Below are 17075 nucleotides of genomic sequence, written 5' to 3'. Positions count from 1 at the left end.
CAGAGAAGAACTACTAAAATACCCAGAGAAAAGTAACAAAATGGCAATAAGTACATGCTTATCAATAGCTACTTTAAATGTCAACAGACTAAATGATCCAATCAAAAGGAATAAGGTGGCTGATTGGATTAAAGAAAAAGAAGACCCATATATATGCTGCGTAAAAGAGACACACTTCAGACCTAAAGACACTCACAAACTGAGAGTGAAAGGATGGAAAAAGATACTCCATGAAAATGGCAATGAAAAGAAAGCTGGGGTAGCAATAATTGTATCAGACAAAATAGACTTTAAAACAAAAACTGTAACAAGAGACAAAGACAGGCACTACATAATAAGAAAGGAAACAATCCAACAAAAGGATATAACACTTGTAAATATCTATGCACACAACATAGGAGCACCTAAATATATAAAGCAATTACTAACCGACATAAAAGGAAAAATAGAAAGTAATATAATAATAGGAGGGGACTTTAACACGCCACTTACACCAATGGGTAGATCATCCAAAGAGAAGAGCAATAAGGAAACATTGGCTTTAATGACACATTAGACCAGATGGAATTAGTAGATATATACAGAAATTCCCTCCAAAAATAGCAGAATAGACATTCTTTTCAAATGAAAATGGAACATTCTCTAGGATTGATGACATACTAGGCCACAAAACTAGTCTCAGTAAATTTAAGGAGATTTAAATAATACCAAGCATCTTTTCTGACCGTAAAGGTATGAAACTAGAAATCAACTACAAGACGAAAATCAGAAAAGCCACAAATATATGGAGATTAAACAAAATGCTACTGAACGATTGAGTCAATGAAGAAACCAAAGGAAAAATCAAAAAATACCTTGAGACAAATGAAAGTGAAAATACAACATGCCAAAATTTATGGGATACAGTAAACTTGGTTCTAAGAGGGAAGTTTATAGCAATACAGGCCTACCTCCACAAACAAAAAAAAATCTCAGATAAACAATCTAACAATGCACCTAAAGAAACTGGAAAAAGAAGAACCAGCAAAGGCCCAAATCAGTAAGGGAAGGAAATAATAAAAATCAGAGCAGAAATAAATTAAATAGAGACTAAGAAAACAACAGAAAAAAATCAATTAAACCAAGAGCTGGTTCTTTGAAAAGATAAACAAAACTAACAAAACTTTTGATAGACTAACCAAGAAAAAAAAGAAAAGGCTCAAATAAATAAGATCAGAAATGAAAGAGGAGAAATTACAGCAGACACCTCAGAAGTACAAAAGATTATAAGAGAGTACTATGAAAAGCTACATGCCCACAAATTGGATAATCTAGAAGAAATGGATAAATTCTTAGAATCATACAACCTTCCAAAACTGAATCAAGAAGAAATAGGTAATTTGAATAGACCAGTAAGAAGATCAAACCAGTAACCAAAAAAATCAGAGTCCAGGACCAGACAGCTTCCCTGGTGAATTCTGCCAAACATTCAAAGAAAATTTAATACCTATCCTTCTCAAACTCTTCCAAAAAATTGAAGAGAAGGGGAAGCTTCCCAAATCACCATGATCAAGTAGGATTTATTCCAGAGATGCAGGCATGGTTCACAACATTCTCTTATAATCCTTTGAATTTCTGAAAAATCAGTGACAATGTTCTCAAATTCATTTCTTTCTCTTTTTTTTTTTTTTTGCCAGCCCCCTTGATTTATTTTTTTATTTTTTATTGTGGTGTCATTGGTTTATAACATTATATAAATTTCAGGTGTACATCATTATATTTCGATTCCTGTGTAGATTACACCATGTTTTTAGAGTCTAGAGTTCAAAGACTCTGTGAACACACCACTTTCCACCTCCAATTCTCATCCCATTTCTTGTCTCTCACCCCTCATTCTCACACTTCACTTAGGTCAACACTGACTGCTAGAGGTCTGGGGTCTCAGAGCTTCAGAGAAGAGGTTTAAAGATCACCATGCCCAAGAGCTGGTTCTGATAGCATGCCCCACCTCCTCAAGGCTGATCATTAACCCGGAGCTTATATAATGAAAGGGCCATCCCAGGGCTGAAGAAGGAACCTCCTGTAGCCATGGCCAGCACGTTAAGCCCCAGCACCATGACTGGGACCCCAGAGCCACCTGCGATGTCACAGCTCATCCAAAACCCTGCTGACATCTCTGTCATTGTCATCTATTTCGTGGTGGTGATGGCTGTTGGGCTATGGGTATGTAGGAGGCCAATGGGGTGTTTAGGGTGGGCACATGACGGGAATAAAACATCTGAGGGAGGGAAAGATGTGGTGTGACGAAGCTGAGAGAGCATTAACAGCTGTCACAGATTTCATTTTCCTTCTCTCGGAATCATTTTCTTTTGTGTGACATAAACAAAGCTTATGCTGAGTTAATTTATTCTCCTAACAACTCCATCATTTGAACAGAACCAGCAGTGGGAACTTCAGACTTAAACAGTTCGGGATCACCAGCACCGGGCATAATGAATAAAGGTGTTATTTTTATTATCTTACCTCTTTTATTTTCCTTTGTCATTTGCTCACTTTCTAATTTAGTTGAATTGGATACTTAATTCATTTACATTCACTCTTTTTAGTAATGGGTGTGAGGCTTCAAATTTTCTTCTAAAAGCAACATTAATGATTCCTCACATTGTTTTCATAAACGAAAATAAAGAGAAACTAAGACAGAGGTTGAGGAATATGATTTCTTAAAATCCCTATGCGTCTATGAAACTATGATTTTTGAAGTCCTTTAAAAATTGATGCTATATCACCTTTTGCAAGAAAACGTTTTGCCCTGTAGGGCTGCTGGACAAGGTCACTTCCCTCAGCACCTGGCCAGAGCCTCTGGAGCATCTTGGGTGCATCTGCTGGGTCTTGACCATCATATGTCTTCTCTTCTGCTCAGGCGATGCTGAGGACCAACCGGAACACTATTGGAGGCTTCTTCCTGGCTGGGCGAGAAATGGTCTGGTGGACGGTGAGTGGGTCAGAGTTTCCTGAAGATAAATTTCATGGGTGTGTGTGTTTAAGAATAAAGAAAGAAAACATTGGGAATGCTGAGAATTTTTGATGTGCATTGGTTAACTTACCTGCTGGTGTCTCTTTTCCTAAATCCCTGACCTCAGGTCTCTGCCCTGTAGTTTCAATAAATTATAGTGTGTCACTGACTATAAAAGCACGTGTAGTGTGGCACTTAAGGAAACACAGTCCAGCTCTGCTTCATGTTCTTTTTCCTCGGTCCTCATCAAGAATCTTCTGCCTTGGCTCCTTAAGATCCCCCAGCACATTCCTTCCTTGCTCCCAATCCAATCTAGTGCTGCTCCTCTTATCTGGATGAGCCTTCCCCTCTCTGCTCTCCTCCTTCAAAACTCAACTCAAGCCCTGCTTCATCTGCACTCCCACCTGAATGTCTAGTCCTCTCCTCTATGCAGTTACGATAGCGGATATGTGTTCCTTGTGGTGATGTGAATGCTGATGACTCTTTGATTCTTGCCCAGTTGGTGTCTTTCTTGCTGGGCTTTAACGCCTGGCCTCCTTGACCAGAGTCCTATTGCTGCATAGAACTTCTTCTCTGAACCCATAGTGTCAGCAGTGGGTTGGGTATACAGTGGGTGCTCAGTACATGGTTCCTTCACAGATTTTCTGACTAAATAGTAGGAAGGAAAGTAGAGATCTGGAAATGACCTGGCTAAGGTGATTGAAGCAGACCAACTGCAAGCTCATAATGGATTTTCACTTGGAATGTCCAACCCAACATTGCCTTCTTAGGACTGTTTTCGTGAAACATGCAAGGCTCAATCAATCCTATAGCCACAAATGAAATCAATCCCATCCCCTGGCCCCAAACACCTGGATAGAAAAGGTGATTTTACAGAGGGCTGAAAAGGTGGGAATAGAAGAAGAGGCACTGCAGGGGTCTCACACCCCAGTGCTGTTCTGTGAGGACTAGTGCTCATCCATGCCCGCTCAAGGGATCTCGCTTGATCTTTGACTTAAGAACAGTAGACAATGTGATCGAGAGGGAGGTGGATGAGAAGAGGCTCCTCAGGGCCAGAAGGATGAAGAGGAGCTCCCTTCTACCCAACTTTGGGATCCTTGAGGCTGGTTGAAGGGGCCAACAGAGGGTCTGGAAGTTCTTGGCCAAGGACAGGTTCAACCCAGAGCATTCAAATAGGTAGATTAACGTTCTTCTAAGCCAGGAATGAGCAAGCTTTTCTATAAAGTGCCAGACTATAAGTATTTTAGAGTTTATGGGCCATAAAGTTTGTTGCAACCACACAACTCTGCCGTTGTAGCATAGAAGCAGCCACGGTCAATACGTAAAACCAACAAGAATGGCAGTGCTCCAATAAAACTATTTATAGACACTGAAATTTGAATTTCACATCATTTCACATTTCACAAAATATTGTTCTTCTTAATATTTTTTTTAACCATTCAAAAATATAAAAGACATTAGCTTACCAACCATACAAACACTGGCAACTGGCTGGATTCCGCCCATAGGTTGTAGTTTGCTGGTACATGCCCTAAGGAGTGGTGACAGAAAATCCCAACATTTATCTGTTTTCAAGAAGTCTGATTTGGGTCTTTTAACTCTGATCCTAGTCTGTCCTCTTGGATTCCAGATGGGCGCCTCTCTCTTCGCCAGTAACATCGGCAGTGGCCAAATTGTGGGGCTGGCTGGGACAGGAGCAGCTTCAGGAATCGCCACTGCAGCATTTGAATGGAATGTAAGTGACATCATAGGCTTTTTCCTTTAAATCAAACTTATATCCAGGTACGTTTTTCTGGGAGTCTGTATAGGATAACTCCTCTTTGGTTCAATTTCTATTTTCCCATCTCCTAACCCACTCCTTGTTTGAACTTCAGGGCCTTCCCTGTGGCCACAGTCTGCCTGGGCCAATCCAGTCACATTATTACCCACCTCTGAGATTTTGCTCAAGCAGTTTTCCCATCAGGAAGTTCATTTCCGTACAATTCAATTTCCACTTTCATTTGACATCCTTGATTATTTTAGCTCTCACTTGTATCTCTCCTCCTTGAGTTATTACACTGTGCGTCCAGCTCTGAATTAGGTGCAGGGAATAAAAGATGTAAGAGCAATGGTCTCTTCTTTTGAAAAGCTTACATCCCAAGGGGAGAGACAGATATGTATTCACTACCAAGTAGAAAGTACAGAGAGAAACATGCATGGATCATCGCGAGATCTCACAGGAGAGACATCCAGCCTAGATGACGAGTGGGGCTCGGCATGTGTCAAGGGGGCTTCCTGGTGCTGATGCCAGATCGAAGGATAGAAACTGACCAAGAGGAGCCTGATCAAGGAAGTGACAGCAGAATAAGGAGTGATTGGTTTAGAGATAGTAAGTAGAATCTACAAGACTTTGTGAATGGGTTCCTAATTGTTTTAGTGCCATTTCACCAGTAGAAGCTATGTCCCCTTAATTAGACTGTAAATTCTTTAAAGACAGGTATGATGTCCTCTCATGTCACTCACACTGCCCCACCATCTAGCACTTGGTTGAAGAGGTGGTGAACGTGCCATAAATATTTCTTGACTTGCCCGAGTTTTTTCTCTTCTTTTCTCTTATCCTTTCTCGTGTTCCCATGTCCATGTATATGCATATCAGTCAGAGGGAGATGCTTGTATGGAAGAAAATTGTATCATAGTGAAAATGTAGGCAGACCATCCCCGGATGGACTCAGAATGTGACCTGAGTCATTACAAATGCCTGAAACTCTTCTTTATTGAAGATTTTGCCCCTAGTTTTACTTTAATATATCAGGGACTCCAAAATAGACCCAACCCCCGGATACGCCCTATGGCCTTAGGTTTGCGTTGATAGTGTCATGGACTCCAGAATGGAACCAGCCTCTGGAACCACGGACAAAATGCCCTTTGGCCCTAGTGGGGGTGATTACCAGGCTGCCGAGAGCCAGGCTGCTCCTCTTTTAACCTGTGAACTTGGGCTTCCTTAATCTCTATGAGGTTCAAGTTCCCCCTCCATAAGATAAGAATCACTATGCTTATCATGTCTGCCTCACCTGTGACAGCAGCACGGATGATATATGTGAAGTCTCTTTGTAAACATTGCATATCAATGCAAGATTATATGATTATCATTATCATATGTGGCAAGACTTAGGGGGCACTGAGAGTATTCTTCTATCTCCGAATTTCTTGTTCATCGCTTTGTCACTCTGTATACAACTCCTGCCGTTCAGGGATAATTCCTTTTGGCAAAGATTGTGTGACCTTCCAGTGGTCCAGCTGGGCTCAGATCTCTTCTGTCCATTTTTCACCACACATCTTTTGTCACATCTAAGCCCCAGGAAACCGTGGCCTCTGAATCGTGGAAACAAGACAGGAATCCACAGCTGTCTCTGGATCCTAATTGGTTAAGTGGGACAGAATTCAAGCAAACTTATTTTATTTTCAGACTCAGATGTCATGAGGTGATAAGGCCCACAAGCCAAGCCTGTTTCACTTTATACTCTTTTCTCGGTTTCTCCTAGGCCTCACTGCTGTTACTGGCTCTAGGGTGGTTCTTTGTCCCCATATACATCAAGGCAGAGGTAAGTATCTGCAGATGTTCTCAACACACCTGTCAGGCATTCATTTATTTACTCATTCTTTCTGCTCAATCATGAAACCTGAGTAATAGCATTTGTCGCAGAATTTCTGGGGTTACATTTACAGAAATCCACAAAGTGCAGCCAGATTGCTCTTGAAAATGGCTGCAGTCAGCTGTCCTCCTGCAGGTTACTATTGTGAGGGTTCCCATTTTCCCACATCCTCACCAACACATCATATTCTCCTTCACTCTACTCTTGGCCACTCTGACATTTGTAAAGTGGTTTCATTTTTTAAGTAGGGGTAGGATACACCACAGCTATGGCGGCCCCTCTTCCACCTGGGTGTTGCCAACTGACTGGTTGTCAACCGACTGTTCTGCCTCTCTGAGCCTAGCTCCTACATTTATTCCTTCTGCTGCTGGCGTTCTGACCATGGGGTGCTATATCTTGGGAGAACTCCTGGGATGAGGATGCTCACAGGCCCAGCCTTCTGGCTAGTACCTCTGCAGGTCGCCATATAATTCTCCTTTGCTCGTCCTGGGTCCCGTCTAGTTCTAGGATTAAACAAGTTCTGTTGAAGGATGCTGTACTTAGTGCAAGCACCCCTGACACAGAACTTATGCATGTGTTCTTGGATGTGGCTTCCATCTTTGAGGGGGTTCCACACAGTTTCCGAGCCACCAAGAGTTCCTCTTCTTGTTTTTGATAATATCGTATGAATAATTATTTAACATTTCTTTATATGGGCGGAGATTAAATCATGAACTCCATCTGCTAGGAAGAAACCAGAAAGCTGCACTTTTTATGCTACATATCACATAGTTGACCTCCTATTTTTCTGTAAGTAGGGAATTAGTGCCACATTTTTCCTTTTAATAAAGATAATCCTATAAATACACACCCAAATGCATATTTGCAATTTATTCAATTATCAATTTATTATGTAACCACAACTGTGGTTCATTATTTACAAGTAATATTTTTTTAGTAGACTGCAATATTATTGGTGAAAATAATAACAATTATTTGCTGAGTGTTTGCCATGCATTTAGTGTTGTTGTAGGCATTTTACATCTACCTTCATATTAAACCCCATTTCACAGATGAGAAAAATGGAGGTTCGGAGAGATTGCCCTTTGCCAAAGGTCACACTTCTAGTAGATGTTGACTCTGTGAACAAATCCCAAAAATTCTGATTCCAACACCTGTGTTCATTCCAACCTTTCTGCTCTCCCAAGAGACTGTGCCTTTCTCATCTCTGTGTTTCCAAGGTGCCACATACAGTCACCTGCCCACAGGTGCTTAGTGAATGTTGAATAATCTGAATGTGCTGGTCTCTGAAAGTGGTTCCCTGTTGCCGTCTGTCTCTGCAGGTGATGACCATGCCGGAGTATCTGAAGAAGCGGTTTGGTGGGGAGCGGCTCCAGATCTACCTCTCTGTCCTCTCCCTCTTCATCATTGTCGTCTTGAGAATCTCAGTGAGTTCAGTGCTCCTGGCATTTTAGCTTCACGAGATTGCTTGGATGGGGCTAGAGCGCTAAGAGCACAGTACTGGGTGTGTAGATATTGACAGTCTTTATGTGTCAAGCCATATGGATGTCTTGAACTACCTGGGGTGTCTCTACCGAGTTTTTATGGAAAAAAGGAGCATCAGAGACCATGCATCTCTAGAGTAGAAGAATTACAAGTCATGAGGGGTTCAAGAGTATAAACCTACACTTTCATTAAAGAAATGAAAAAATGGATGTACAGAAAGAACAAAATGTCTCACTCAAGTAACACAGCTATTTGTAGTAGAAAAGTCGAGAATTCTCTAGTCTCCTGCCTTTCCACTGCACAGTAACTACCAGTCTAGGGTTATATCTTCATTTTCAGCTTGATTATCTGACATGTGAGACAGGAGGAAAGTGCTTTGTATGATTAAACTGACTTGTCTTTATTTTATCTAAGACCACTCCTATAAAACAGATGTCGGAGGTAAATGTTAAAAGAATTCTAAAGCCTTTTAAAAGTTAAATTCCTTGGAGCTAATCATTGAGGAAAGAAGAAACGGATTTGAAGATTCAGCAGCATGTGTAGAAAACAAAGAAAGAGGGACTCACTTACTCCTCACGTATTGGTGACTAATGAAATAATCTCCCACAAGTTTATGGCCCAGGCAGTTCATGAGAGAAAATTAACCCTCATTATTGCTCTCCTGTTGAGCTGAGTTGTTGCTGGAAGTAAACCAGCTGCTTAGATTAGATGACATGAGCCTTCCTAATGCAACGTGAGCATTTCCCAGCACTCAGTGTATTTTGTTGAGCTCCGTGCTGGTGGTAATAAAGATTCCAATGTGCTAGATGTTCACCATATGGTTAAAGATATAAGAATTTTAAAAATAAAAACATTTAACATTTTATGACAACATATGCAAATATATATATGTTAAAACGCAAACTTTAATAGAGTGTGTGGACAAGTACGGGAGACATGCTATCGACACGCAGGAAATGAGGTGGTCCCAGCTGAGTGGAATTATTGGAGATTCTCCCCGTTGCCGGGGGCGGGGGGAGGAGGGCAGGTGTAGCCTGAAGGTGTCCGGGGCTTAGCGCTCGCATGTTCCATAAGTGGGCAGGACTCCATGATCTTTTAGTTCTCCTCTGGCTCTGACATCTAGAGATCTATGGTCCTAAAGAGCATAAACAGGGTACAGGAGCAGAATGATAGTGGCCAAAGGGCCCCCTCGGGATGGAGCCTCTGGGAGTGGAAGGTTCCTGGTAGTGGGGAGGGGATGCAATGTTGGGGAGCTAAATGGAGGACCCAGAGCATGTGTGTGACTGTGCAGGCTGTGAGGTCAGCTGGAAACATACAATGGTAGGATTCCATTCTTATCTACAAAGTTATGATTTAAGTGATAATACAGACGGTCTCCAACTTACAATGATTCAACTTAAGATTTTTAAAGTTTACGATGGTGCAAAAGTGATATGCATTCAGTAGAAATTATACTTTGAATTTTGAATTTTGACCTTTTCCTGAACTAGCAATACGCAGTGGGATAATTTCTTGTGATGCTGGGCAGTGGCAGCGAACCACAGCTCCCAGTCAGTCACATGATTGCAAGGGCAAACTACCAATACACTTAGAATTATTCTGTACCCATACAACCATTCTGTTGTTCACTTTCAATACACTGTTCAATAAAGCACCTGAGATATTCAACACTTAATTATAAAATAAACATTGTGTTAGATATTTTGCCCAACAGTAGGCTAAAGTAAGTGTTCTGAGCACGTTTATGGTAGGCTAGGCTAAACTATGATGTTTGGTAGATTAGGTATATTGAATGCATTTTCAACTTACAGTATTTTCAACTTATGATGGGTTTATCATGATGTAACGCCATCGTAAGTCAAGGAAGATCTGTAATAATTAATCTTGGGCACGACCTTTTGTGTGCTACTACACTCTGATAACAGATTCTGTCCTGGTTACTTATTAAATAGATCATTATGAGGAGTTGGACAGAACAGCTTTCACAGACCTCCCCTGCCCCAGGTTTGAGAAAATTCACCTTGTTCACTGGTTCTCAACCTCCGATAATACACATACAGACATGCACCAAATAATGACGTTTTGGTCAAAGATGGACCACATATGATGGTGGTCTCATAAGATTAGTACCAATAGCCTAGGTGTGTAGTAGGCTTCACCATCTAGGTTTGTGTAAGTACACCTTACGATATTCGCATGAGGACGAAATCACCTAACAATGCATTTCTCAGAACATATCCCCATTGTTAAGTGTCATGTGATTGTATTGAGAATCATTGCAGACATGACATACATTTACCCCTAAATGTTTCAGTCTGTGTGCCTTAAAGACATCGAAAACCACACTGCAAATTTTAAAATCAGGAAATTAACTTTGATACAAACTATTATGTAATTTACAGACCTCATTCGGATATTGACTGTTGTCCTAATAATGTCCTTTAATAGCAAAAGAAAATCCTGGATCATACAGTGCCTCTTTTTAATGAGAAATATTTTATAGTCATTGTAAATGTAATTAATTCCATTGAATTGTACACATTAAAATGGCAAATTTTATTTGTACATATTTTACCACAATAAAAAATCATTGGCAATATAATCTACTTACATATAATTTCAAAACCATCAATTTAATGCTTTAATTGTACTATATAAGAGAAACAAAAGTCAAGGAATTCATAATATGATAATGTGTGTTTTAACAAGTAAATGATTAGGCATTAATACACAAGTCCTAATACTGTGGTTAAATATTTACCTCCCCCCTCCATGTGGATCAGTATGAATCTGACAACTATAAATGCAGACAGACACAGGTATGTTTTATGGCAACTCAAATAGAGTAAGTGGCATCACAGTAGGTGATATCTTTTCTGAAATGGCAACAATTTTTTTGTTAATATCCAATTTTGTAAAAAGTACAATCTTCTTACAATTTACACGGTTGTTGCATTCCTTGAAAACCCAGAGACAACAAAGTTGCAGAAAGTACTTTGTGTTTGTAACGCAGAGTTAGTTTCTAGGCTCAGATAATCAAGAACAGGCTTTTCACTAACACCAATGTCTGGTGAGATAACAAAACAATAGGTTTTATTTCAAATCTTAGTGGGGAAAAGCAATCATCTCCGGCGACACCATTTCCAAACTCAAGTTCTACAAAGAAATCTACCTCTAATTCTTCTGATTCTGAATCCTGCCACCTTATCCCTCTTCCTCACCTCACTCATGCTTTCCTTTCCCTTAGATTCCATGATTATCCTCATAATCACCCTTCAGCACATAGACGCCATTCTTTGTCTATCTCCCCTTTCACTGAACTCCCTTTGCAAAACTCCAAACTTGGTTGAATCCGGCTTCCAACTTACTCTTTGCTACCCCCGAGGATTTTACTTCTGTGTTTCTAACATGCTTATAGGCTATTTTTCAGACAATTTTTGTGGGTTGTTTTTTTTTGTTTGTTTGTTTGTTTTATGTGGAGCCTGGGAGGATCAGAGTTGAAGGGGCAGATTCAAGTGGGACTACTACAAGTTTGTGTTCAAGTAAGGTCAGGGCAGCTGGGAGCACACTTTGGGGGTACAGGTGTTCAGGCAGAGCTAGGTAGATTTGAGAGCCCTCTGCCAGGCTCTAAACCTCAACCAATAATCCTTTCGTCTGTTTCTTATAATTTTTACCCTTGTCGTCTTGGTGACTATTCTAAACTATCCACAACTTCTTTAGCTCCTGGACCTCTACCTCTTATCAGAAAGCCTCACCTCCTACTTTATACAGAAAATCTAGCCATGAACCACACATCCCTCCACCCACCCAAAAAAAATCTACTTTTGCTTCATTTTTTCCTTCTTCCCCCAGCTCTGAGGATAAAGAGTCTTCCTTTTCATCAAAGGTCAACCACTCAACCTGACCTACTCTTGATCCCATCTCTTCTCAATGTCTCTGGCTACTTGCTTCATAATTACTCCCCACCATCATCTGTTACTTCTTGCTTTCTACTACCCCCAAACGTGATCAAGTATCTTGCTTCATAACAATAACCATTGCTTTACTCTGTCTACCTACTCCTCTATTTTTTTTTATTGTTCTTTCTCTGCTGACAGTCATGAAAGAGCAATCTTGTGTAGATATTGCTCACTTTCTGTTCACTCACTCACCATTCCTCTGTATGATCAGTCCAATAACTGATCCTCTGGGGATGAGATCTGGCTTCCAAGGACTTCATAACTGGATTGCAGGGATGACATATGAAACTATAGTAATCAATGGAGAGCTCAGCAATGTAGTGCAGACTCAATGCTGGGGAAAATTTAGCAGGAAGTACCTCACTCCCCACTGAAGAGTCTACAGCCAGAGTTCTTGGACACAGGCTCAGTCAGATGGAGGGTTTGGATGGAGGGACAATCTAGATGTGGAAACTACAGGTGCAAAGACCCAGAGTTAGAACTGACATGGCATTTTGAAACGTTGAGTCAAAACTGTTGTGTGGACTAAATCATGTTGTAAGTGTTGATGTGGTTGTGTTGTCCTCCCATGATTGGACCTGTAGATGCTTTCTTTCTTCACAAGTCTTGGACCTCAGCATAGGGTTGAAAGCCAGGGTCCTAGGCAGCAGCTGGTAGAAATTCACCTAGTCCATTATCCTTTGTCAGTATTAGAATTCTAACTCTACATAACTATACAAAGGGATCCTAAAATTGATTTGGCCCAAACACTTCTTTTTACAGCTGATCAAGTTGGAACCCAGTGAGAAGAAATTATTTATCTGAGCTTACACCATGAATTAGTGTCAAAGCCAGCACACAGCCCAGTTTTCCTATCCATCAGTATGGAATCTTTATTTTTGTGTGGGTAGTAGTATATGCAACATAAAAGTGCCCAAAACATAAATGAATAGGTCAATCGCTTATCACAGAATTAATGCCCATATAATCAAGAAGTCCCTCTGATGATTCATTATAAACACTACTCCCTCCTTCCCTTAAAAACAGCTACCACCCTAATTTCTAACACTTCAATTTAGTTTTGCCTCTTGAATTTTATATAATTGTGACCAAGCAGTATGTATTCTTTTGTTTCTGGCCTCTTTTTGATCAGCATTATATTTGTAAGATTCATTCATATTTTTGATGAAGTTACTCATTTTCATTGTTGGAAAGTATTGCATTGTATGAGTATACCAACTTTATTTATTCTACTGTTGGTGAACAAACATGGTTTCTACTTTTTAGCTATTATGAATAGTGCTGCTGTGAACATTTGGTGTGTGTCTCTTAGTGCCCTTGAACATGCATTTCTGTATGCTCAAGGAGTCTAATTGCTTGGTCATATGGTAAACATCTATTTGACATTAGTGGATAATCCAAAACATGTTTTCAAAGGATTTAAATTTACATTCTCACCAGCAGCATTAAAGTTCATATTGCTTAATCTACCTGTCAACATTTGTGTTGTCCGCATACTTTCAAATTTTAGGCATTCTATAAGCGTGTGTTGATGTCTCATTGCAGCTTTAATTTGCATTTCCTTCTATTTCCAATGAGATGGAGCATCGTTACAAGAATCTCAGGTGTTTATTGACCATTTGGCTATATTCTTTAGAAACGCCTATTCGTTTCAAAATGCCATTAAATCGAGTTGTCTTGTCTCTTTCTTATTCTTTTGTAAGAGTGTTGGCCCTTAGTGGGTTATACGTGTTACAAATATCTTCTCCAAATATGTGGCTTGTCTTAGAGTAAACAGAAGTTCTTAATTTTGATGTAATCAACTTTAGCAATCTTTTCTTTTTGGTTGATGCCTTTTGTGTAAGAAATCTTTCCCTATCCCAAGGGTAAGAAGAAATTCTACTATAATAACCTCTGTTCTTTGTTCTTGCTTCTTCTCCCCACTCCTGTCTTCCCCCTTCTCTCTCCTCTCCTCCTCTCTTCTTTGTCTCTTTATCCTCCTCTTCCTTCTTCTTCTCCCCCTCTCTCCCTTTCTCTCTCTCACATTTTTAAATGATTTGAGATTGTTACATATATCAATGCCCTTTATCCCCAAATAATTCCATATAAATTTCCCCTAGATTTAACATTCATTGATGATTCTAGAATCATTGGCGGTTCTATTCAATGATTTTTACCTGATCCAATCTTTACTATGACAGTTGCAAAATGATGGTTTTCCAATTCTAGCACTCCCTTTATTTTCCTATTCTTAGAAAGAGGAATAGTCTCTTTCAAAACCACAGTAAAATCATCAACTTCACTAAATGTAACATTGATACAATAGTTTTATCGTCTACTATTTAAATTCCAATTTTTTCCATTGACATAGTAATGTTCTTTTTAGCATCTTCACTTTTCCAGTAGAGAATGCAGTCTCAGGTCTGGTATTACATTTAGTTGTCAAGTGTCCTTAGCTTCTTTTAATCTGGAACAAACCCATAGCCTTTTTTTATCTTTGATGACACTGATATTTTTGAAGAATAGAAGTCCTCCTCCATCATTCTTAATATAGCAATCTTAATTTTGGATTTGTCTAATATTTCCTGATGGTTGGATTCAGGTTTTGCATTCTTGGCTGGGATACCATGTGAGTGATATTGTGTCCTGCTCAAGATATCCTATCTGGAGACATTCAATGTCCATCTGTTCCTCAGTGGTGATGTTGATTTTGACCACCTGGTCAAAGTTTTCCCAAATTTCTCCACTGTATAATTATGTGTTTATTTCCCCCTGGAACTAATAAGCAGTCTGTGATGAAATACTTTAAACCATGCAAATATCCTGTTCCTCTTTAAAATTTACCACTATACTTAGCATTCATAGATGATTCTTACCTGATCCAATCCTTACTATAATGGCTGCCAAATAATGACTTTCCAACTCAACAATCCCTCCATAGTTACCAGTTAGCATTCAGCATGCTTCTAAAGGCAAGAGCCTTTCCTTCTCCTCTATCTACCTACCTATCTACCTATCTATTTATCTATTATTGATATGGACTCATAAATTCATATTTATCACTGGTTTACAAATGGTTATTGTATGTAATTATATTGATGCTCATATTACACCAGATTGGGCTGGCAGAAACTCCTCAAACTGTTTCCTATGTAAAGAATGTGACATGCCGTCATCATTTTCTTGAGCAATTCCTTAAACTCTAGCATAACGAAGTGTTCCAGACTCATCTTGTACCAACCCTGCTCTTGCCCTGGAATCATCTATTTTGGCGGTGGGGGGGGGGATATTAGAGACCAAAATCTGGGTGATAAGTATGTTCATCGAGTTGTCTTTGTTTCTTAGCTCCTTGAGCAAACAGAACTAGGAACTATATACATATATGCACACACATACATATATGTGTGTGTATATAATTGTAGGAAAATTAAAATGAACACATAATTGTGAAAATCTTCATCAGCAAACAAGAATATTGATTTTAAGAATACATGGAAAAAATGCTCCACCATAGTCAAGAGTGTTCCTATAAGCAATTACTCAGCCTCTTTAAGCCTCTTGGTGCAGGAAAAGGTCTCAGGCATGCTGCCTCAACTCAGCAATGAACTAACCACCATTACGATATAGAAGAGAGAGTGAAATTGCTGATTGAGGCTCTATGGAAGATATTGCTGTGAGGATATCTAAGTGGAATCTTGAAGGATGAGTGGAGGATTACCAGGAAAAGAAGTTGGGGAGGGGTTAACATTGGAGCAGAGAAAATAGAGGCCTGAAGTACATGTTTCTTTTCCATCCTGACTGTTCCCTTTTTAGTCAGACATGTTTTCTGGAGCCATATTCATCAAATTGGCCTTGGGATTGGACCTTTATCTGGCCATCTTCATCCTCTTGGCTGTCACTGCTATTTACACAATCACTGGTGAGTCCATTGCATGTCTAGCTCAGTCATGCTATCTTCTGCTGATCCCACCCGAATCTGAAATTAGCAACTTCCGAGTTAGCCCTGTCACCACCAAGGTAAGGGTAGCCTTTTATTGCCACTATGAGAGTCACGCACAGGCCCAGAAATACAACTAAAGTGAAGAATCTCCAGAATTAGGTGTAAGCATCTTGATTGAGGATAACAATATGGTGGATGGAGTAGGAAAATGGTGATTTGGCTCAACTATGTGTTCAGCACCCAGATTGGCATTTGGAATCCAGCATATCATATACATGGAAGGTCAAGATGAAAGAGCAGCTCAGACATGAGAATACACCAAATAAATACACGATGCCAGGGCATGGTAGTGGGCTATGGCAGAATCAGGAAAGAAGAACTGGAGCAGTGAGTTGGTTTTGGGGAAAGGGTATGTGGTAATAGTTCAAGCAGGCTTTCATGAACCACGTACATTGATATAGTATCTCATGCGTACTAACTTATGAAAAATTAATTGTAAAAAATTAAACTATACCAGCTCAGTTGGAAAAATAAAGAAAATAACAGCTGGAACAATCAAGACAGTTCTGGAGCCATTTTCAAACACCGAGCATGTGTTTCAGAGTAAGTGAGAGAGGAGGGCATGAATCTTCTGTTTTCAGGATCAGTCTTGTCTCCCCAAGACACTCTCACAAAAGAAATATCTTATTGACTAAGAGTCTAATGAGTCTAGAGTTGAAAGAGAAGTTGTTTTTTGTAAAAAATTGCAGCAAAACACAAGTCAAAAACTCTAGCTGGTATTCATCTAATGAAACAATGATATCTAGGTTCCAACACTCGTGCAAAAATGGCTTTGCTCAATTTTTTGAAAGCAAGAATATTGGGCTAAGTGAAGTGAATTGAGGGATTGTTGAAGGAAATTTTCACGATATTAAAACTTTGCCTTTTCCCTTATTTAATACTCAAAAACTTACACAAAGATGGAACTCCACAATAATTCATAGAAACTTTGAGTCAAGGCAAGGCAAGGAAGACAGGAGGATCAATGAGAGACATAATGACTGAGGAGATAAGGATGCCCAGAGGAGCTTGTGGTCCAACCAGCTTTT

The 17075-nt window shown here is 39.7% G+C and overlaps 1 protein-coding gene across 1 annotated transcript in view; it reads left to right on the top strand.

The window, feature by feature from the left end:
- The first annotated feature begins 2067 nt into the window (after positions 1-2067).
- Positions 2068-17075, top strand: part of SLC5A4 (solute carrier family 5 member 4) — a 33588-nt gene continuing 18580 nt past the window's right edge. Inside the window, exons 1-6 of the mRNA XM_046640846.1 lie at positions 2068-2202; positions 2900-2971; positions 4623-4727; positions 6514-6573; positions 7947-8051; positions 15861-15966. Of these exons, the coding sequence (XP_046496802.1) occupies positions 2068-2202; positions 2900-2971; positions 4623-4727; positions 6514-6573; positions 7947-8051; positions 15861-15966 (583 nt within the window). The remainder of the gene's footprint in view (positions 2203-2899; positions 2972-4622; positions 4728-6513; positions 6574-7946; positions 8052-15860; positions 15967-17075) is intronic.

This window comes from Equus quagga, chromosome 15 (genome assembly GCF_021613505.1).
Source record: "Equus quagga isolate Etosha38 chromosome 15, UCLA_HA_Equagga_1.0, whole genome shotgun sequence".
Lineage (NCBI taxonomy): Eukaryota > Metazoa > Chordata > Mammalia > Perissodactyla > Equidae > Equus > Equus quagga.
This window is presented reverse-complemented; position numbering and strand designations above follow the sequence as displayed.